We start from the raw sequence: 22,477 nt of genomic DNA on the forward strand, positions 1-22,477 counted from the left end.
AAACGGCTAATTCAGAATTGATCACTATGTATATACAGTTCGGGTAATATTTCCCTAGGCGTCTCCCTTTTCTTCTAAGAAAAATAAATTTTGTGTATTGAGTTATTATGCGACATTTTTACAGTGCTCCACAACTTTGCTTCCTTTTATTCAGCATTCTCTTTACCACTGCAGATGACTTGGTATCACAAACTTTACTCTGATCCTTTTTTTCCACATTATTTTAATGGAACAGAGCAAAACAAAATTGAGATGCCTATATAACACAACTACTGACCCACTCCACCAAGGAAAACTGATCATTTATTCCAGAGCAATTCACATCCACCCTAAGACCTACAAATCCACACACTACTCACAATATTGTATTTTATAGTTGTGTTTTGGCAGATTTGTTTGGCCTGTCATTCATTATACAACGTGAGGCCTGAGGAGCAGTATTTAGCTGATGTAAAGGATGAACATCCATCATGAAAGGGCCCAAGCAAGCTTTGTCAATGTCATACCCTACAGCTACAGGCTATACATTTAAAACCCTTTCCCCTTCATGTAAGAAAGGTATCAGCAATGGAATGCTTAATACAGTACATAATCGTTATCTCATGATTTAAGCTACTTTGTCTAAATTTGGTTGCGCACTACTCTTAAAGGAAGTGAAGCACCCAAGTTTCATTAGATTAGATTTTCTTTGGTATATAGAGATCTCAAATAGAGTAAGGTATTTGACCTTAAAATGCTAAAAGCTATATAACACATTCTTTTGCCACTGTGGAATTAAAAAATATAATATGTTGTCTTCAATGTTCTATGAAAAAAATTTCTTTACCAGAGTCTGATAAATTGTTCTTCTTTTCAGGTATTTCCTTCTCCTGGTTATTTAAAATGAAGTCTTCTTGAAAAACATGGAATAACTGTGTTTTCCTGCCATGCTGAGAAAGCAAACACACACACAAGAAGTGAACATCATGGAGCATACTGTTTAAGATTGCTCTCTAACATAGGAGCTTTTAACTTGATTGTTAAGTTACACACATCAGTGGAAGATTTCTCAAGAAAATGCACCTTCATTACTCACATTTTTTTCATTTACAGGTACTATGAAACCAAAAGCAAGTGTATGTTAGAATTAGTCTTTAAATACCTCATCTTTATCCGATGGAGAGCTACAGGTATAGCCTTATTATTAACACCTTTTAAACAAGCTAATTATGGTATAAAATGAGTACAGAGAAAGGTCTTACAAGCTCTGTGATAGCATCCAGTTCAATGATACATCCTGGGCGAGCCGTAGATTGCTGACTTATGATGTTAAAAACTTCACCAACATATTTCTGTTTAAAAAGAGTCAGGGGATGATCTTGTTAACTCAGTTTTGTGCATTTCTGTGGCACAGCCTGCTAGGTAGGTGCAACATCACTAAGGAAATGTTAACTAAAGCATTAAATATACACTGGTTGACATTCACCAAGAACACAGGTAACATTCCCAGTTTTATCAAGAGCCACATTGCTTTCGATGGCTGAAAGGTGACAGGAACCTGCATCTCTCATCTGGAAAGCCTTGCATTCAGCAGTTTATTGTCCTTTCCCCAAGCTCCATTGTCATCTCAACTTTTCCTTAGGATGGACAATGCACACAGTTTGTTGCTCTGTTATTACTCCTTGTAATAGAAGTGTTTCAGAGGTATTTCCCAATCAAACATTGACCTGCCTCAATATGCAGAGTCTGAGATTAAATGGAATGCAGTATGGCTACAATGTGAAATCCTCAGCAACCAGCTTAGTTACGAACAAGTCTGAAACTAGAGCTACTGAATGAAGTTCCAACCTGCAAAAACTTGAGACAGCTTTTCACTTACAGAAATTTCTGGATTGGAAAGCTCACACAAAAGTTTCTTCGCATCTATTACAGCTTGATATAATCTCAAATGCTGTCCATCACTAGCCACAAAGCAGGCACTTGGAGAATTACAGTATGCACCTGAAAAATAAGAATGCAGAAAGTGCTCAAATATTTGAACACCAACTTGCTCCCTTTTTTGGTAAGAGGCAATTTTGAAGTTATGAAAGAAAACAATATAGCATAAGAAAAATTCTTTCTTATTAATTTCTGTTCACAAGCAAGAACTACAAAGTTTAATGCTGCACTCAGCAACTCAATCAAAGTACATGAAAGGAAATGAGAATCCCATTTGCAAACCAGAGCAAAATCTACCTCTGCTTAAAGTGTTCAATGCACTCTGAAGTATGCACTAGCATCTAAGAACCCTACTGCACTAGCTTCTAAAATATCAAATACATAAAAGAAGGCAGAAGAACCCTGCAATTCTTTACACAGGAATAAATAATTTCCACGTATTAGCAGCTTGGAAATTTGTGAAATAAAGGACCCACGCTTAACATTTTTTCCAATGCATTCAAGTACATCTTCATTATCTATTTAATAGCATTATTAGGTTATATTACTTTTATTCTAGAACACTTCACAAATCAGGAAACCAAACTCACCAAGGCAATAGCTAGGTATAAGTGTGGGCAGCCATGCAACATTAGAAAAAGCCGAAACATGAAGAGAATTGATCCGAGCAAGTTCAGAAACTCCACCAGAAAAGGACAAAGGCCCAACAGGGTCAACTCTCCAAAGAATAAGTTCACTGTAAACTGCATTGGGATCCTGGGATGTTACATCTGCATTGCCTCTACTCTGAAGTCTTACTGGTGACTCCTGAAACTTTAAAGAATCGTTTGCCTGTGTTGCGCTCTCAACATCTGGTGAAATTAGAGCATTGTGATGTGAGGTTGTAAGCAGCAGTGGTAATACTGAGTGGCAAGCCAAGTCATTAAGATGAAAACGATGACCACAATATCGGGATTTATGTGAAATACTGAGTACAGTTGAAAAAGCAGATTCCTCAGCAAAACTCACTAGCCACTGGTTCAATGACCCATCTGCATGTTTGGAAATCATCATAACATTGGGTGTGAAGATACTTAGTTTTAAACTGTTGGTTGATTTACTGTGTCCAGAAGAGATAAGCATAGATGAAGATCGTGTAAGGCCAGGAGGCTTTTGTTTGCCTTGTTGAATAGCTAAGTCAACATTTTTGGTACAAGCATACATCACTATACTTCTGCAAAGAGAGTTTGCATCACCCGTCGGAAATGCAACAGGAATTCTTGAGACAAATGACACCTGGAATTTTAAGAAGGGAGAAAGAATAAGTATTAAAGTTATTTTTTCATAATACTTCTCACTGAATAACAATGCATAATCCAGAAAAAATAAAAGTACCTGCACCTGACGAAACATGCCAGGCTGGTATTCATCTAGCCAGTCCACATGCCATACCAGCAGTGAACCATCCATAGGATGTATACTGAATAGCATGTCAGCATTTTTACTCCATTCAGAAAGTAGTACTTCAATTTCATGATCAATAATAGCAGAAGATAAAGGAACAAGGCTTGAATTTGGAGTAGTTTTCTCATCCCCCACTTCCTTCTTTTCTTGGTTTCCTTTTTGTTCATCTCCATTTTCATCAACTTCTAGAACACACACAGATATATATATATTATATTCAAAAGCAGAAGTATAGCAGCAAGCAGTGTTATTCAGGCATTGAAGCACCTTTCAGGCCTTTTGTAAACCACTCATATAAGCACAAATTCAAAATAATGAAAACTTGAATGAGAAAACCCTAGTGGACCTCAGTCAATGACTAACAAACCAAAATAGTTTATATTGCACATTAATTTGAAATATTTTTATTCTTCCCCATTTTATATACATTTTTGCATGCATAGGCAGAACAAAAGCAGTCACTGCCAAACTGTATATATATAAATTGACTATATTATATCTAGAATAAAGCTATTTAAATTAGGTGTACATTAATATTAAAAAAAAGAAGTTAATTCTAAGGTTGTACCTGCTTCCTTAAACATGTTAAAATAACACACTTTCATGCAAAGGCCTCCAGGTCAGCCTACGTTAACACAGTTTGCAGCATAAATAACTCAAAATCTCTGGAACAACCATAAACAAATTCAGCATTTCTAGATACAGGTACTTCCAGAGTAAGGGAAGAAAATGTGCAAAAATGCCACCGTAATCTGTCTGTATCCTTACATGTCAATATACCCACCTCTTACTTCACATGAAAGAACATTCCAAATTACTTTGTAAAATGAAAGCCATTTGTCTATGATAAGACTTTTACCTTCTTCTGATCTACCTTCCATTTGATTAGACTCCTCAGTATTAATCTCAGGAGAATGATGTTCAAAACTCTTCTTCAGTTGTTGCAAAAATACTTCCATGGATAAGGTAAAATGAAGTTCTTTATTGTTTAGCCAGTGCACAACAAAAGGTCCACTTTTTTCTTCATTTTCACCAAGACTCAGAGATGTGATAGAAGGGAGTAGAGGAATATCTATAAGAAAAAGATGTTGACATTTTTGAAAACCAAGTAGTTTGGCCAAAAAGAATTTTAGAGAAATTTTTTTTAAGCAGAAACTCTGTCATGAAAAAAAAATACTAAGTGTATTGCCACTTCTCATTCATTTCACCAACATCATCTACTTTCAGTAGTAAATTGCTTGACTGCTACAACAACAGATGCTCCACAGGAGGCTCTTGGGTATGCTTACATTAGGATTACAGTATGGCCCTGGACTGTTACATCTTCATGATGTAACTCTGTCCATACAGGTTAACTTATCTTGTCTTTTGCTACTACAGCTCAGTACAAACCAAATAATTTAAGCATAGTTTCCCAACATTTAGTCCACAACGGAGGCTGCAGTAGGTATACACTGTAATCAAGTACCACTTACGGCAGGGCTTACACTAGCAAAAACTAGTACAGTGACTTTGTAACAACATCACATAAACCCAGGATTTCTGATTCCTATAGATTCCATTATTATTTTACATTGCCCTATGATGCTACTTGGTGTCCCAGGTGGCTGCGCAAAATAAAGCAGTAATCACAATGTAAGCAACAGAAGCAAACATCAGACTGCTTCAGAGTAACATCATCTAAATTAAGTGTGGCTAAAAAGCAGCTAGGTGATTTACTGTAATCTCCTCAAATGGGCCATACAGCAACATGCTAAAAGCTCAACCTGCATTTAATTCCCACCTAGAAGTCTCCATATATATTCTCATCTCCTGCTCCCTGTTTATGCAGCATGACTTAAATTCAATGCCCTGGCAGGCAAAATACTTTTTACTCGAATTCTGGCATTTTTTTCAAAGCCAGTGATGGCTTTGAATTACTTACTCTCCAGTCTAGCCTAAGAAAACAGTAACTGAGAGCACACGGATAGAAGAAAGGGCCACCATGACTACCAGCAGTTTTGTTGGTGGGAGGGGGGCAAGAAGAATGCAGAGTATTTAAGAAATACAGTGTTTTCCTAAAAAGGCCAATTAATGCCAGTCTTAAAAATATCGTAATACATTTGGCAAAAACAGAACTTGGAGGGAAGAATTCTGTTGACCTCTCTTTGGAAGATGAAACTACAGTAAACGTGAATAAGAAGGTGAACTGGAAAGATGACTTTTCAGATTAGAATATAAATCTATGTACTTTGAGGATATATCAAAAGATTGCTAAAGAAATAACTTTTTTCCCCCATTCTCCTGTCATGAAACTACCAACTTCTAACTGATGCTCAGCTCTGGACAAAATCCTTAGTGAATTTCTATTTGCTTCATAAATCACATTCACTCTTTCCAGAAAACTTTAAGGTCTTTGGATTCAATAACTTTCCCTGGATTTGCCTAGAGGTAATTTTGTCCAAGCAGCCACTGCTTATTCCTTTCACTGAACTCCACCCAGGCTGCATACCACTTTAAATAACACGCCAGTATAAAAGAAGGTCTCAAGGATTTCGTTGCTACAGTAAAATGCATTTCAAAATTAACAACAGAACACAAATATAATACAAAGACATTTATTCTTTTATATGACAGCATTCTTCAAAAAGTGAAGTGAACTAGAGATAAAGCTGCTTTGGCCTTAGTTTTTATCAAGTACTCTGAATGCTGTATTAAGGGCAAATTTTCAAGTGAGAGATCATAAACCGATTTGGTTTAAATTAAGTGGAAGAAAATACAATTAGGTTTTCAGATAAAATTTAATTTCAAAAGGGCAAACTAAAAGGACTACCTAGAGAATCTGGTTAGACTGAGGTACTTAAGGACTTGACTGTGAGGGAGAACAGTTATTTCTTCAAATTAAGATTTAAGATGTGAAAGTTACTTTGAACTGAGGTTCTGCATTAAAGAACAACCTGTTATCCTCCAAACTACTGAGTTAAAGACCAAGTGATCCAAAACACATATCAAGATAGATAACATTAATACAGATAACATAGAAGGAATACAAGACTAAAAAGGCCAAAGTGTTAGACAACTAGGAAATCTTTTATCGTTCATTTCCAAAATTATTTTTATTCGCATTCTGTGAGTTTGCTGTTGGGCACATTTATATTGCAAAGACTATTAAAAATGAACTTAAAGTTTACTTAGTTATTATGTATAAACAAACAAGGAAAGAAGTGCATTAAGAGTAGATACAAAAAAGACAGTGAAAGATTATGTGCTAGCCACATGAAAAGGTTAGCTAGTTCCCCGGGCAATTTGAACACGCAGAAATGCAGACAGGTGAACTATACATCTCTAAGAAGCTTTGGAGAAATTTTCCTTTATGACATTGGGTAGTAACATATGTAATGACTGGAAACATTTCCTGCAGAAATAGGATAGCATTGATGGCACAGCACAAAACTGCAAAAAGTTCCCTTTTAGTAGGCTGGATGTGATTCCGGTCATATCTGTTAAAAGAAACATGAACCAATACCAAAAAAGGTGAAGACTAACTCTAATCTTACAGGAGAAAGCGTTTACAGCTTTCTTAAACCAGCAATGGTAATGGAAGCCAATAGTTCTTTATAATCATACCAAAGACTGTACAGCTACAAACATGAACTACTCATGAATGTCTTTAGGTCAAAATTGGCCTTTCAAACAACGGTCAGGAGGAACAAAAAACAATTTAAAAATACTATTTATAAGACAGAGCTTAACTAGTTTAAGAAAAGGATTACATGTTTGCTCATTAAGTCTAGACACAGGAAGTCACATCATAGCAATAAAACCTTAATGAAAGGCCATTCAATATTGCATTTCTATTCAGTTTTTCTATGAGCAGACATGCACTTCATTTTCAGCATACACAAACGATTATGAAGACAGAAATATTGGTGACTATAGGGGATTTTCCTTAATGCCTATCAACATATTGCTTGAGTGCAAGAGAATAGTAAAGTTTATGGAACGCAAGATGAAGGCGTGTTTTGCTTGGTTCAGAGGCCAAAGTACAGCGATGTGTGGTTACTTCAGACACTTAGTGTCAGGTACTCATTTTCAGAAGCCTAGAAATTTTTGATTTATCAGTGTGCTCCCAATATCATACACAATTCCTAGCAAATTTGTAACTCCAGTTACAAATACTTAGCCTCCTGCATTTCAGACCACTGTGAATCTCAGTTAAAAGATGACCAGAAATGAAAGACAGGATTATTGTAGAGAAAATTTATTCAAATGATTTCATGACTGTAGAAGAAGATTCTTCCATGACTTAAATGAAACCAACATGCTTGTAATGTTGCATGATCATTTAAATACTGTACAAACACATCTGAGCCAATTAAGCTTACAGAGACAACACAGACCTAACTGAAATTGTAGCTCACCCTGTAGCAAGGATTTACCACACTTCTTACCTGTGGCTGGATTGATACTGGCAGCAATATGGAAGTGACAAAGTGCATTTGCATGAGGAGGGACGTTCCTGTGAACTTCATGGGGATCTTGCTGATGTGGAGCATATCCAGTATGTGCTACAACAGCACCCGACCTCCTCCTTCCTCGTCGGAAGTGCCTCAGGTTTAACTGCATGAAGAATAAGGTGTCATTTTTAATTCCTTTCAAAAAGAAAAAGCATATTTCAGCTGGAAGTGGTTTTCTAGATACTAGTGAAGGAAATTTTTCAGTTCAAAAGCTACTTGAAATTATCAGTGGAGTTTCTTGCAAAAACTACGCTGTTCAGGCTGTGTCTGCAGTAGAGATACCAGTGCCTTCAGACTAATTTATGAAGGCCCATACAGTACCTTGACTTAGTAACTGCTTCACATTTCAGTACACAGAAAATGCTCATACAGTTTTTATACTTAAACAGAAAATACTATTGTGTTTCATAAAGGCATATCATGCTTATTCAAGACTCTGAACAAAAAAGCAGGAAATCTGCTAATTTCATTTCAGAGACTGAAAAACTGGATCAGTACTTTGGATCTGATTGGATCAGTACTTCCACTCCCATCATAATGGCCCAATGAGTTTTAAGGCCTTCCCTCTTTTATGCAAATAGATGTTTCCAAGGGAAAAGTAATATTAAATTGTTAAGATTGACTATGCCAGTATTAAGAAGTCTCACTCCACATACTGCACAGTTCAAGGCCATTGTGCTGTAGCTATCTATTATAGACACCAAAAAGTACAAGGTGGTACATGATTTGTACTAAGGATGGTATTACACTCTTGGCATTCCTTTTCACTTGCTATCCTTTGCATCTTACCAGCATGCTCATGTAAAAGAGTTTTCTCCCAATTTTTATTTAATTGTTATTTCTGATCTCTAATGTTGCCTCTTATTTTCAACAGGAACACGGAACTGTCTCCAACTTCCTTTCCCCTCCCCCCTTTGAATTTTTTTCTTTGCTGTGTTGTGCCTTTTAGCCTGTCATTTTTTCATCTGTGCCACATGTGCTAAGAAAGCACCATGATCATGCTAAATCCATCAGTCCATACTCTCTACACAGCTTTGTAAAAGACCACTAATGCTTCACCTTCCCCCTGCTTCCCATTGGTTAGAAAACACTATCTGGTAAGGATCATTTGCCTCAGAGATACAGCTTACAAGCAGTGTGCTCTACCTGAGGACTACAGCAGAAAGGCAACAAAGGCTATCTTTCTTCCCTCCATATTACCACTGTTTTTCCAGTTGCAGAAGCCAGACAACATCCCAAGTTCAGAGGTAAAAAGTGAGCCTCTACCTTACATTTTAAGGCAGCATCATTAGTGAGTGTCACATATCCTATGTACAGTATGTGCTCTATACTGTTCCTATCCCTTTGAACTAGATACTGCAAAACACCTTGCTTCAGTCACCAGAGCAAAACAGGCAGTAGTGATGTAACGACACTGTGTCTTCTAATGTCAAAGCTTGGTAGGACGGCTGTCAGCTTAGCCTTCCTAAGGAAGATTTAAAGTAAATCCACTCTTTTATAGTATTTTATGCACATCTATGGTATAAAGGATTTCAGCTTATGATACATGTTTGAGCTACTAAGTACAATCCTGTCTAAAATTACGCATGTGTACATGTGTTTATTCTCACTGTTCCATTTCACTTCTTACCTCTAAAGCATTTTGCACTTTTTCCTTACTTGAAGTATTTCTCTTGAAGTTATTTGTGAAGTTCACTGCTTCACTCCAATTGTTGTATCCTCCACCATACAACAGACTGTCATTGGGTAACAAAGTCTCTGCCCAGAGACGACAAACATTATCCTTACAGCAAGTCAGGAGTACATTGCAGACAGCACCACTAATGAAAGAAAATTTAAGGTGTGAAGAAGCTGCTTACTATGACATAACATCAAAATAAAGCAACAGTAGCAAACAATTTTCCATTATCAGTTTTCAGAATTGCACCAAGTAACTTAAAGGTGCTAGAGGAAAGAAAAACTCACTAATACGTTCTTAGGAAAACAAATGATGTATGAAAGGCTTTCATACCTATTCAAGTACCTGAATATAAATTACCTCAAACTTCATTACACATCTGGGCAACACCAAATCATGGATTCCAATTTATAGAATTAGTCACAGCTGGAACAGCAAAATTTATGTTTTTCTTTTTAAAGTCCTCCACAAAAAAACCTAATCATATTCTGGATACCTGTTCTCAATTCCCAAGATCTTACTGCTATTAGCACTTAGAAAATTATATCTCCAAAACAGAGAAACCAAGGTAATACCAAGAATACAACAGCCAATTTCAAACTAAAAACTTTTCTTAATTACTATTTTTCCAAATGCAATTTGTGTTACACATATATACAAAAAATCCAATTAACCTAAACTAGGCACTGAAGTAAAACTATGCAGATCATCAGGTTTCCGGTTCATGTAATTTCAGAATTTAGTGTTAGCTAAGACTCAAAAACTATATGGATCATCTGACTGGACTGTCCAGCAGCAAACTTCCTTAGGCATCAAGGAGTAGGTGGATTTTCAAAACTGATTTAAGGACTACAGTAATAGCTTTATGAAGATTCTTCTACTTAAAGGTTGGTATAAAAGACAGCATAAACTTGCTCAAACACACAAAGGTATGCAGAATTCAAATGGCTACTATTTGGAATAATATGGCAAAAAGACGGTTGCAGGGCACAATTGCTAGTGCTACTTCAGTTTGAGATCGCAATTACTGGTGAAAACTAGGGACTAGTCTTTTAGGAATCGTCAGAACACACACACACACAAATCAAACCCAAATTACCACTTCCAAATTATCATTTTGATTTAATTTCCAGATACTGTTTCTGACAAGAGGTTTAGTTTTGTACTAGGTAGAGAAATAAATTAAAAGACATGGAAGTATTTGAATGTTGGACAAAGACAACCTAAAGTGACAGGACTTTTGAATTGCTTTGATTCCATTAGGATAGAAAGAGAGGAACAAGCTGGGACCAAATGCGCGAATGGTCATTTAAGACAGTGCAATCGAAAAGATGCAAAGAGATGTAATTTTTCAATAGCTGATTTTATATTTAGTCCAATCTCTAAGCCAGTCTGTGTGACTCCCCTTCTATCTTTCCAGTTCCTTCTCGGGTAGGAGGATGCTTACCATCCTCTCAAGAACTTCAGTGTGTAGGAATTATACGAACACACACGAACAATATACAAGGTGTGTAAACTCAATTATTAACTGAAATAAACTGAACAACTTGTGTGACTATTGACTGTAGAGCTGGGAAGACTACACAGTTTGGGTTTTTTTTTGTGCAATTTACAAACCTCAGGTTATCAGAATTACTGACCGTGGCATGAATTTACTGGTCTTCCTCCATGAAAATGCATTTACTGACCGAGGATGAGCCAAATAGACAAATGAAAAATCAACTTCTTCTGCTTGTTTTTCTGGACTTGCACCAGGTGGTGTTATGGCTGATCGCCAGCTGTCTGTATTGTACCATACTTTCACAAGGCAATCATCCTGGGGAAAGAAAAAAGACAATAAATAAGACTATCTTGCATAAGAATATGATGCACTTCAAGTACTTCTGGGTATGTATCCTGGGTTTTCATTTTTCTTTTAAGTAAAATAATTTTTTGATGGCAGAAAGTCAGTTCAGTAAATAGAACTTCAAAACCTGATCACAAAGAAAACACGGTAGCAGAGCTTCTGTTTAACCTCTCTTGCCATTGCTAACTTGGATTTAATTTTGCTCCTTCTGATTAGCTGCCAGTTTTTAACCACAAAACTGCAAGCTGTACAGGCTTGAGCTGGTATTCAAATGTTAATACAACTTATTGCACTCTGACAGAAAACGCCCAAAACCTGCACACACAAATTTAAATGCTAGGAATACAAAGATCAAAGATGACATCTCAAAAATCAAGCTCAGTACTGCTCAGCCTGTTTTTCTTAGATACACACATACATAAGCTGAAAAAATCATGTTCCTAGTGTCCTTGACCTTATGCCTTTAAGGACTAGATAAATTAATCTAGACCTAGATTCACAAATTGTTGATCAACTATTAAATATGAATGGTACTGAAAGATTATGTTAACCTGGGTATGCTTAACATGACCCTGATGAGGGCAGAGCAAGTTGTTTTGCTGACCAGCATCCCCTCTCATAAAAAAATTAAACAAAGACAACACAGAAACTAAGATGCATTATAAAGATTCTGCAGGCAGGTAATTAACTTAGTAATTTATGGTAAACAATCTGTTATTAATTTTCCTACTTAGTAATTTTTCCTACTTATTCCTATTTATTTAGTAATTGTGCTTTGCATGAGTTTATAATGTAAGATAACACATCAGGACATAAGACACTCCAGTCAAAAACTCTGCAAGGATATTACCCCTAGAGAAGCTATTTCCAGATTAATTTATTTTTCCACAATTCAATCATATTATAACATTAGAACCTATTAAAACTTGACTTTTAAAATGTTAATGCCTACCCATCAAAAAAATACAATGAAATACATATAGCATATATTGCCAACAATGACAAAAAACTTTCTTTTCATAAAACCTGTACTCGAAAAATTAAAAAGTAATAGTTATCTTAAATATGACTGCAATAACTCTCCTTTCAGCCAGTAAATGGATAAAGACATCACAGAACATATAGCAAGTAATATGACATTCCAAATAAGCAAAACAGGAATGGAACATGAGAACTTGTGACTTTGTTATTATACGGAATACAGGTTATCATCAAGAAAGTCTAGTATTTCACTTCACATGTTGGAAACTAGTCAACTGAAATATAGTTTATCTAGAAAAAGAAATCTAGATTATTTTATAGATTTGTTACATCTTTGTCTCTTCCTTAAAGATAGCAAATACCTTCAAAGTTAGCCTTCTAAGCAAGCATAATGATCTGAAATGGCAAGCTTTAGAGCAAAAACCAAACACTTACAACTAAGCAAAATGTGTGTTACTCCCCTGTTCTTGATGCATACAACTGATCACAAAAATATGCATGACAACTACCTTTTAAAAGCAAGACTTATTTGCAGACTGAACCATCCTTGAATCTTTGTGCTTCAAGCATGTATTAAGGGACATTACGATCCAAACAGCAAAAGCGAAGTTCCACATATTACTACCAAATCAAACACTGTTCTAACCAAACTTTATGTGTACATACTAATTTTTCATTCATGCTTCTGAGACAGACTAGACCAAACTGCACAACTGTCTGTCATTCTTAAGTCTGAAACTCGTTCTGTCAGGCCAATACTGCTCTGGATTCTGTGACACCTAAACTAGGTTTTCACTAATCTCAGCAATTGCATTGTCCCAATTAACCTTACATACTAGCATTTTGCTTCCTTTTTAATAATTCTGCAGTCTCTGCTAGGTTCTTTAGTTGGTAGCACAAACTTTATGTCTACCTGCATCTGTTAATCTGTGTTAAAACTGCTTATACTGTTAAGTTTTCTGTGTCTTTTTTAAAAACAGTAATCTGAAAACTACCCGCCCCCTGCCCCCCCCTCCCCCCCCCCTTTTGATAATCCCATAAATTCTCACAAGATGGATCTGGACATTCTTACTAGAACTTTCTGACCAGTGTCAATGCGACTTTCCCCTCAGATAAAGACAACCCTATTATTTGCAGAAAACAACTACTTATCTCACATCCCTTAACAAGCAATACAAATTCTTGTGCGGATTTGTTACACTTTTTCAGCGGATCCTCTACATTTTCCTGATTTCTTCTGCTTTGACTTGTTAGGATATTATTCTCTTACAAAACCTGAAGAACAAGTTTTGTAGTATAAATAAAAGATTGGTGTTTCAGGAAGTGAAAAAAACATGACAGTGACATTTTGCTTTAACTTTCTTGCTTATTTTGCCAAGGGGTTTTATTTGCTTTTGCTGATAAATCACTCAATGCTGAGCACACAGAACCAATCTGTAAGACTGGCCGCAAACACTGACATTAATTATGTGCAAATACACCTGTGGAGGGGAACGTGAATTCTCTTCTATGTATACAAATAGGCATACAGACACATTTACACAAAAAGATATTAAAGAGCTATTTTTGATTAATGGTGTCACGATAATAGTGAAATACTGAATATATTTCCTCACTAGAAGGATATCCATCAGTGACCTCATTCACAGATGTCCCCCATTCCCTGAAACTCTTCTCTTTCTGATGTCTTATAATTTGGTACTGATTAAAAATGGGTATTTTTAGAATAGTAAGCAGTGAATATTTGTTGGGTTCCCCCCCCAAACTACCTTTCTCCCAAATTCTTATTTACCAAAATGTAAAGATGCATAGAGGGATTACTCGAAATACTATGCAAAAAAATATAAAAAAGAAATTTTTCACTGAAAAGCTTTTTTTTTTTAAAAAAAGTGTGGTTTTGTTTTGATTGTTTGCTTTAATAGCTTATCTGAATTAGTACAAAACAAATTAGAAGAAAATGCTTACCTTTCCAGCAGTAGCAAAAAACTCCCCGTCTGGCGAGAATTTCATTAAACAAACTTGAGAAGCAGTTCTATGAAATAAAGAAAATTAAAAATAGATAAATAAGTTTTAAGAACTTTTTCAGAACTCTGAACATTTTTTTCCCCTTGAACTCATGAAAGTGATTTAATTCTTATATGCAAGTGTCCATTGTATTGTGTGAAACAACTTAAGCTTTAACAAAGTCCAGAAGGACTAGGAGGTAAACTTGTGTGCAACACATGGTTGTGGTCACACAGGAAAAACAGAAAACCAAAAAGCTGTAGCTGAGGGTACTACCATATCCAATATTCCAAAATATCATAGGATATTTTTTAACAGATGCTAACGGATTAAATTCTATGCAGATATGCTCTACTTCCACTTCACAATCATTTGGATTTCAAATTGATTTCTGCTGTCCCATATTATCTTCCAACTTATCTGAAAGACACCTCCATTTCTCATACTTCCTACAGTTGTAACTCAAGAAAATAAAAAGGTTTAAAAAGAATAGTGTAGTTAAGAAGTATCTGAAAGTGGTTTTTACATTAATGGTCAAACTGATAAAAGATACCACACCAAAATAATCTAAACCTAAGTTATGTGGTTCATTTTTGCTGTGTTTTACTTTTATCGGAAATACTAATAAATTAGCTTCTTTTATAGCTGTTGAAGCACTGAGCTATTGCCTAAGTGACAGGCTTATTAATGGCAACAAGAGCATACAAGAATTTAATGGTGCAGCACAAGTACAGTGTATGTTTTCATCCTGAATTTATTAGACAGGTATAAACAAGTTGTAAGGCCTAACTTTCAAGAAGGATTAAGTTAGCCATCAGGTCAACAAAAACATGATGCATTTAATGGGTGCAGTAACAACAATAAGTCAATTACAAAAGCTGTGCATCAATGAAAGTCAATTTCCACCCAGGATTAAGCAACATTCTCCTAGTAGAGCCACTATGAAGGCATTTGGGAATGCCTCCTTTGGACATAAAAAATTATTCTGGCAAAGGGTAGTACTGCAAAATCACTACCTTGAAAACTTCTCCTTAAGAAAAACCCTATTCTAAATCTAAGTGAAGTACAAATGCCAGAAGACATACAGGCATAAAAGATGAACTGACAAAGTGAGTTCTGTTGACCCTTTCCAGAACTGTAATTTCAATTGTCTTATAACTGAAGTACTAAACTAAAACTCTTCTGAATGTACCAATACACAGACACAAAGATTAAAATGATTAATCAACATGAAAACAAGAAGAGCATTCAGAGATGCAGTAAAACAGAATGCATCCATCTTTGCATAACTGTTCCGAATATACAGAATAACCACAGGAAAAGGTGTGTGAAAGGGGGGAGATGTGTGAGAAAAAGAAAGGTGCAATACATTGGACATAGAAGGAAGTTCATTTTCATCCGTCCTGCAAGCACAATAATTTTCAAATATGCAGCTTTCACCTTAATTCTTGTACAAGGAACAAAGTCTACTGGGACAGTCTCAATCGCAGCCTTCCCTCAGTATTTTACTAGTGCTCAATATAATTGAAGAACTGCCTAAAAACATAAACTACCCCAAAAACAATTACAACTGATGTTGTAGGAAGAAAGAAATGTCACATATTCAAGGGAAATATGATTCAAAATTATCACATATCAGTAATATTTATCAAGTAACAGTATAGAACAGGATTTCATTAAACTACACTAAGTATTTCATCTGAAAGGTATGAATCAGCAAGGAAAAAGGAATTACTTGTCTTCAAACAAGTTTCTTACGTGCATTGCCAGATACACCTCCATTCTCCTAGTCCAACACCTGTTCTTTCAGTATTGTCATTGTCAGAAGGGTTTTCCAAAGGAACATTGGACCAAAGCTGAAGACAACTGGAACCAGTCAAAAGACGAGTGCCTAAAGCAAATATTTATAACAATATAACTACAAAACAAGTAGCAAAATATAGACTTCTGTAAAGAGAGAGAAAAAAACACTTTTGCAAAGCTGAAACTGCAGAACAAAATATGCCAGATATTATTTTAACACCTTTTCTATAGCAAAGTTACTATAATAGCAGTGTGCCTTTTACTTATTCCCCTACATGGATATAGACTGTGTCAATCTTGCAAGAAGATACTCAAATCAAAACGTCTTGTGAGAGTATCTACATACAGTTCAAATAGTGAAAATTAATCAAATTTTCAAAGGAGTTACTCTCTAAAAGAAACACCTAGAGCTACTGTAGACATCCCTCTTAACAAATACTTACCATTTAAGCCATGTTTTTAAAAATTAGATACTGCTAAGATTAGGATAATCAAGTACAACCATACAGATGCACCTAATGTTTTGGCTCTCCTATAGCAAGTGACAAAAGGTAGATTTAACTCCAATGTAATATTCTCTATTATGCCAAGGCAAAACAAAAATTGTTTCCTTGTCCCCAAAGAATGGTGAAATTTAAATAAAAAATTAGTTGCAGTATCAAATAGTTAGGTGTTTCTTTTATTCTGTTCTTACCTGTGGGATCCCACGTTAGATTATGTGCTATGGCTTCCAGTAAGATTTGAGCATTCTTCTGCCACTGATAATGTAACATCTGAAATTTAAGTGTTCACAAACATTAACATTAAAATGCTTCCTTACCCTCCCCTTTCATAATAGAAATAGTACATCTTAACTGCATCCTCCAACTTTTATGAAGGATGTGTTTAAAAATACATTACTGCTTACCTCATAAAAATGGATTCATTCTGATTTTTAAACAAAATAGCTTTCCATTAATCTGACCATACAAATAGAAGTTTCTAAGTTCTTATTTTAAAAATATATCTTAAAAAAAATTCAGTACATAAAATCATCATCAGAATCTGAGATTTTTTTAAAAGGAAGCCCGATTTTATTTTGGGGAAAAAAAGATATTTCAAAAATGAAATACACTAAATGCACCTGGTGTTTGATATCAGTAGTATTGTTGAATTAAAGGATTTCACTAAGGTCAAGATAACATATATGATACTTCCCCCTCCCCCCTTTTCTTAAATATACAACAGGACAGTCAACTATCTTCAGATTTTGCGTCATTACTTCATTCACTGGAACAAGCTAAGGATTAAATTCACAAAGTATTTATCTGGTCTGTTTACATAATAGGTTGCAAAGTTTTGATGATTTGAATTACAGAAGAAACTGAAACCATTACTGGAAATAATATTTAGAGCCAACAAGTTTTTTTCTTACTTCACAAAGACAGACATTTTTAAAGTAATCATCCCTCACTCCAAAAATATCAAACCAATAGATGCTAAAGTTAAAATATAACAACTAAATCTTCCACAAGTTTGGTAGAAAACAGTAGAAAGTACCTGCTGATAAGGATCTAAATGAAATATTTCTGAAGCTGGTTTGTTGGGTTTTTTTTGGTTTTTTGTTTTTTGTTTTTTGTTTTTTTTTTTTTTTTAGATTCTGAACATTCTAGTAAATAGAAGACAGACAATCCTACGACAACCTAAATATGCTGGAAATTATTGCATAGATGTTAACTGCAAGAATGAAGTAACAGAATAGTTCTTCAATTATAAAATATTTGAAAGAAAATCATGGGTGAAGAGTGCTTCCTCTATTGCATACAGTTACTATACTAACTTCGAGGTTTCAAGGTAAGTGTAGTGTTTACAGGTATAGAAAAACATTCAGGATGGATTCAACAGCTCCAATGATTAAAAATGAGAACAGTACTTCTAAAAAGTTCATATAAGCACAGGAAGTCACATTGTACCGTTATTTTATTCCACTGCTTTCTAGTGGTATGAAATATTATACATTGATATTCAATACCAGCTATTTAATTAATATATAAAATACCACTAGTTTACAGGTACACCAGGAACCATACGACTTAGCTCGTTAGTATAAAGAAGGGAATCCACTATACTGCTGTATAAATAATTTATTAATATAAATGGAGAGACCAAACCCCCGAAGAGGGAGACACAAGCTCCTTGAGCAATTGCTATCAAAGTCCTCATATCATCAAACTGACTTTAATTAGACTCTAAAGCTTCTAATTATATGAGTAATCCTCCCCATGTAAGAAGCATGGTTTAATAACTTGCTCTAAATCACATTATTAGCCAGAAATTAAGATTCTGGCCACTAATTCACTAAACCACTGTCACCAAAATTAAGCGATGCTATCAAGAGAATAAATATTGTTTTTACTCACCATTATAACACTGAAGTATAAGCATTCAGTCAGATATTCTAAAGAACTTTTAGAATAAATGACTTTTTGAAACTATAAAAGATTTCACCAAGAGCATGCAGTTTCATAAACCAAAGTTAAAATAAGAATTGTAAAACACATCAGGACATAAAGGCTACACAGGATGGTTCAAAAAGGAATTCCTATTGTAATGGCTATACTCTTTGGAGAATGAGGGCATGCACTTCTTTTTGGGTTCTGGAATATTTCAGTTATGAATTGTAGGGTTTGAGAAATCACTAATATGAAGCATTATATTAAAACCTATTTCTTTTAAAACTATTCAAATAACATGTTTCTGCCCTCCTCCTACCATTTTCACTTCCCAAGGACCATCTTATCTCTCAATTTTATTCTAGCATTAAAAGAAGACAAAGAAATCTTCAACTTTAAAGCAAACCAGAAAATGAGTCAGGCTTTATAACTGAGTAAATGAATTAAGGAGTGATGAATTACTCACATTATGATGACTGCTGTTCTGCTTCAAGAGGCTAACCGGCTCAAAGATACAAATCACATTTCCGTAAGAAGCTGCAATCTAAAGGAATTTATATTTATATGTACATAAACACACACAGAAGAAACAAGCTATAGAACAAGAATAAAATGCAAATTGTTGATTCTATTTTTAACCTTCCTTGTAGATAAATTTGAAGCTCACGTTCATACTCCCTTTCAATAACAGCAAAATGACATCTAGCAAAAATCATAAAGCAAGTGTTGACAATAATAAAAATACAATTCTTTACTTACACATTAGTCCTGATGAACTACTGAGAGTACAGGTGGACATGAGCCTTTTTTTTTTTTTTTAAATTAGATCTATTATCAATATTCTTTCCATATTAAATTAGGTAAACACTCAAAAGGAGTCTGCTGAGTTCACATTCTCAGAAATGGAAACATTGGCTCAGGGTCCTTTTGTGGACTTCCCTGGCATGAGAACATGCCACATTATAAAAAGATAATTCAGAAGACACATAAGCTACATAAGCTAAACACCCAATGCAGAGAACTGCAAAACAGAAGAACTACTAAATGCTAACATGAAATATTTCAAAAAAAGTTGCAGTATGGTCAGCTTTAATTGGTATTTCAAAGTCTTATTCCATCAGTGATATCAGCCATCCCAAACTTGCATTAAGACAAAATTAGGAGTATTTTATCTCAAGATATCTATATAAATGCAAGCCTAAAAGACTTGATAAGAGCAGCCAAAACAAGCCAAATATATGTTAAAGCCCTCAGGCAGAGCCTGAGAGCGCTGTCACAAGGCAATGTTGCCTAAAACTACTCTGAAATACGAAAATTAAGGAGTTTGCATAGGTCATGCATAATGGACATCCTGCATTCTGAAGTGATGCTTGATGTTAAAAGGGAGCACATCTACAGTTCTGATATGCTGTAATAGTCAATTTCCTATTTCTGTGAAATTCTGGCTCAGAAAATATTCACAGATTTCCTTTAACAACATTAAAGAAAGCCAGAGTCACTTCATAAAATACGTTTTGATTTCAGTATCCACCACAGCAGCTTTAAGGAAAAAAAAAGCACTGAACTGTCATACCTAAGTTGTTCATGTTATTTACAGATCTGTTAATTACAAATGTACAGATATACAAATGCACAGATCCGTACAGATCCTAAAATCCATAGATCCATAGCTTCAAGAGAAGCCCTCTGCGTTAAAAAGAACAGATCGTTAAACAAATTTCTATCACACGAGCAACCTAAACATCAGCCTGACCCAAAAATGCCAAGAATAATTTTGTCATAGTTGCAAAATGCCTGAAGAAACTTTTTTCTTACATCTCAGGCTAATATTTGCCCTCTCTAATTCTCTTTAAATACCGCAATTACTCTTTTGTTCTTGTAATTCCATTCCACACCCCAACAGCAAGAAGTTTATATTACCTCGTATCAATTAGATTTTTCCTTTTTCCTTTTTTCCAACTGTGGACAATCCTTCCATTTTTTATTGTGCAGGGGATTTTTAAGACAAACTAACATTAGCATGCCAAAATGCTAAACAAATAGTGTCCAGAGCACCTGCTACCCTGTGAAAGTTTCCAGAGGCTTCCACAATGATACAGCCACTCAGACTAGTCCTCACTGAGCAGCATGCCACCAAAAAGAATAATGCAAATGTGCGTTGCAGAATTTCCCAAACTACGACAATAACCACCGAGACATCAACCAAACGTCTGTTGTAGTCCCAAGTGCTGTTAGGAGAAATAAGATGCGCAGAGAAGCCTTACTGAGTTGTAAGAGAAAGGTTGCAGTCATTCTTAATGATAGACAGTGGTAGTGAGTGCATCCTCAGCAAGTTTGCAGATGACATCGAGATGAGTGGTGCAGTTGGTTCGCTAGCGAGAAGGAATGCCACCCAGAGGGACCTTGACAGGCTTGAGGAGTGGGCCCATGTGAACCTCATGAAGCTCAACAAGGACAAGTGCAGGGTCCTGCACCTTGGGCAATCCCCAGTATCAGTACAGACAAGGGGACTGAATGGATTGAGAGTAGCCCTGTGGAGAAGGACTTGGGGATACCAGTGCATGAAAAATTGAACATGAGCTGGCAATGCACGCTTGCCGCCCAGAAGGCCAACCGTATCCTGGGCTGCAAAAAAAGGGTGGCCAGCAGGGCGAGGAAGGCTATTCTCCCGCTCTAGTGAGACCCCACCTGGAGTACTGCATTGAGCTCCGGTGTCCCCAGCACCAGAAAGACATTGACCTGTTGGAGCGGGTCCAGAGGAGGGCCACAAAAATGGTCAGAGGGATGGAATACCTCTGCTATGAAGAAAGGCTGAGAGAGTTGGGGTTATTCAGCCTGGAGAAGAGAAGCTCTGGGGAGACCTTATTGCAGCCTTTCAATACTTAAAGGGGATTTATAAGAAAGACGGAGAAAGACTTTAACAGGACCTGAAGTGATAGGACAAAGAGTAATGGTTTTAAACTAAAAGAGAGTACATTTAGATTAGATATAAGGAAGAAGTTTTTTACAATGTGCATGGTGAGACACTGGAACAGAGTGCCCAGAGAGGTGGTAGATGCCCCATCCCTGCAAACATTCAAGGTCAGGTTGGACAGGGCTTTGAGCAATGCAATCTAGTGACAGATGTCCCTGCCCACAAGGGTGGGTGGGTTGGGCTAAATCATCTTTAAATGTCCCTTCCAACCCAAACCGTTCTGTGACTCTGTAATTCTTGCACCATCATATACGAATAAAGCATCAGTCCTTGGAGCAACAACTACGTCCACCTCACCACTTTGTCCAAAGTAGGAATAGAACTGGCAGCATCAGTTTCTCATTTTCTAAAGTCTTAGTATAATCCAAATAGTTTCTTGATACACTTATGTTTTTCTCCACCAAGCCTCCATATTGCATAGAAGTCCTCAACGTTTTTCTCATTCATCAAAAGGTCTGTAACTCGTATCAAGTTATATTATCACTCACTACCAAACAGCAGAAAATGAAACAATCAAGAGTTCCTTTGAAAAGAATCCACAGACTGCCTACTAAAAAAAAAACCAACAAAAAACCCCCACCCTAGTATAGTTCACAAAATTATAAACCCTTGATTCAAAACTGAGCTTTCATACTCAAAATAATTAGTAGTTCTACTTATGAAAAAAAAAGGTCCTTTTTAAAAATGTCTTATTTAACAAACTTACTGGGTTTACTTACCAATTTTCTACAGGTAACCTATTCTCATGTAAACCAAAGGAAACTTTTAATTAGTACCTACGTTTTCCTTTGACATCAGTAAAATAGTTTGTTCCATAAAGAAAACACTTCATATACATTGTAACACTGCAGTCACCAGCCATGACACAAACAACTGATTAAACATTTCAAGTGATCTGAAGCT

The 22,477-nt window shown here is 35.7% G+C and overlaps 1 protein-coding gene across 15 annotated transcripts in view; it reads right to left on the bottom strand.

The window, feature by feature from the left end:
• The window catches only part of DMXL1 (Dmx like 1), an 83,931-nt gene that overhangs the window by 48,506 nt on the left and 12,948 nt on the right, over positions 1-22,477 (bottom strand). For 10 of the 15 annotated variants that reach the window (XM_082336742.1, XM_082336734.1, XM_082336735.1 and 7 more), the window contains exons 3-15: positions 19,067-19,144; positions 16,863-16,941; positions 16,124-16,256; positions 14,327-14,393; positions 11,175-11,350; positions 9,487-9,676; positions 7,791-7,959; positions 4,220-4,432; positions 3,292-3,545; positions 2,508-3,192; positions 1,859-1,980; positions 1,242-1,331; positions 827-929 (exon numbers count right to left, since the gene is read on the bottom strand). In XM_082336742.1, the coding sequence (XP_082192868.1) occupies positions 827-929; positions 1,242-1,331; positions 1,859-1,980; positions 2,508-3,192; positions 3,292-3,545; positions 4,220-4,432; positions 7,791-7,959; positions 9,487-9,676; positions 11,175-11,350; positions 14,327-14,393; positions 16,124-16,256; positions 16,863-16,941; positions 19,067-19,144 (2,359 nt within the window). Of the gene's footprint in view, positions 1-826; positions 930-1,241; positions 1,332-1,858; positions 1,981-2,507; positions 3,193-3,291; positions 3,546-4,219; positions 4,433-7,790; positions 7,992-9,486; positions 9,677-11,174; positions 11,351-14,326; positions 14,394-16,100; positions 16,257-16,862; positions 16,942-19,066; positions 19,145-22,477 lie in introns of those variants that run through there. The other 5 variants (XM_082336741.1, XM_082336736.1, XM_082336746.1 and 2 more) reach the window with 5 other exon arrangements.

Source organism: Platalea leucorodia, assembly GCF_965183815.1.
Source record: "Platalea leucorodia genome assembly, chromosome: Z".
Taxonomy (NCBI): Eukaryota; Metazoa; Chordata; class Aves; order Pelecaniformes; family Threskiornithidae; genus Platalea; species Platalea leucorodia.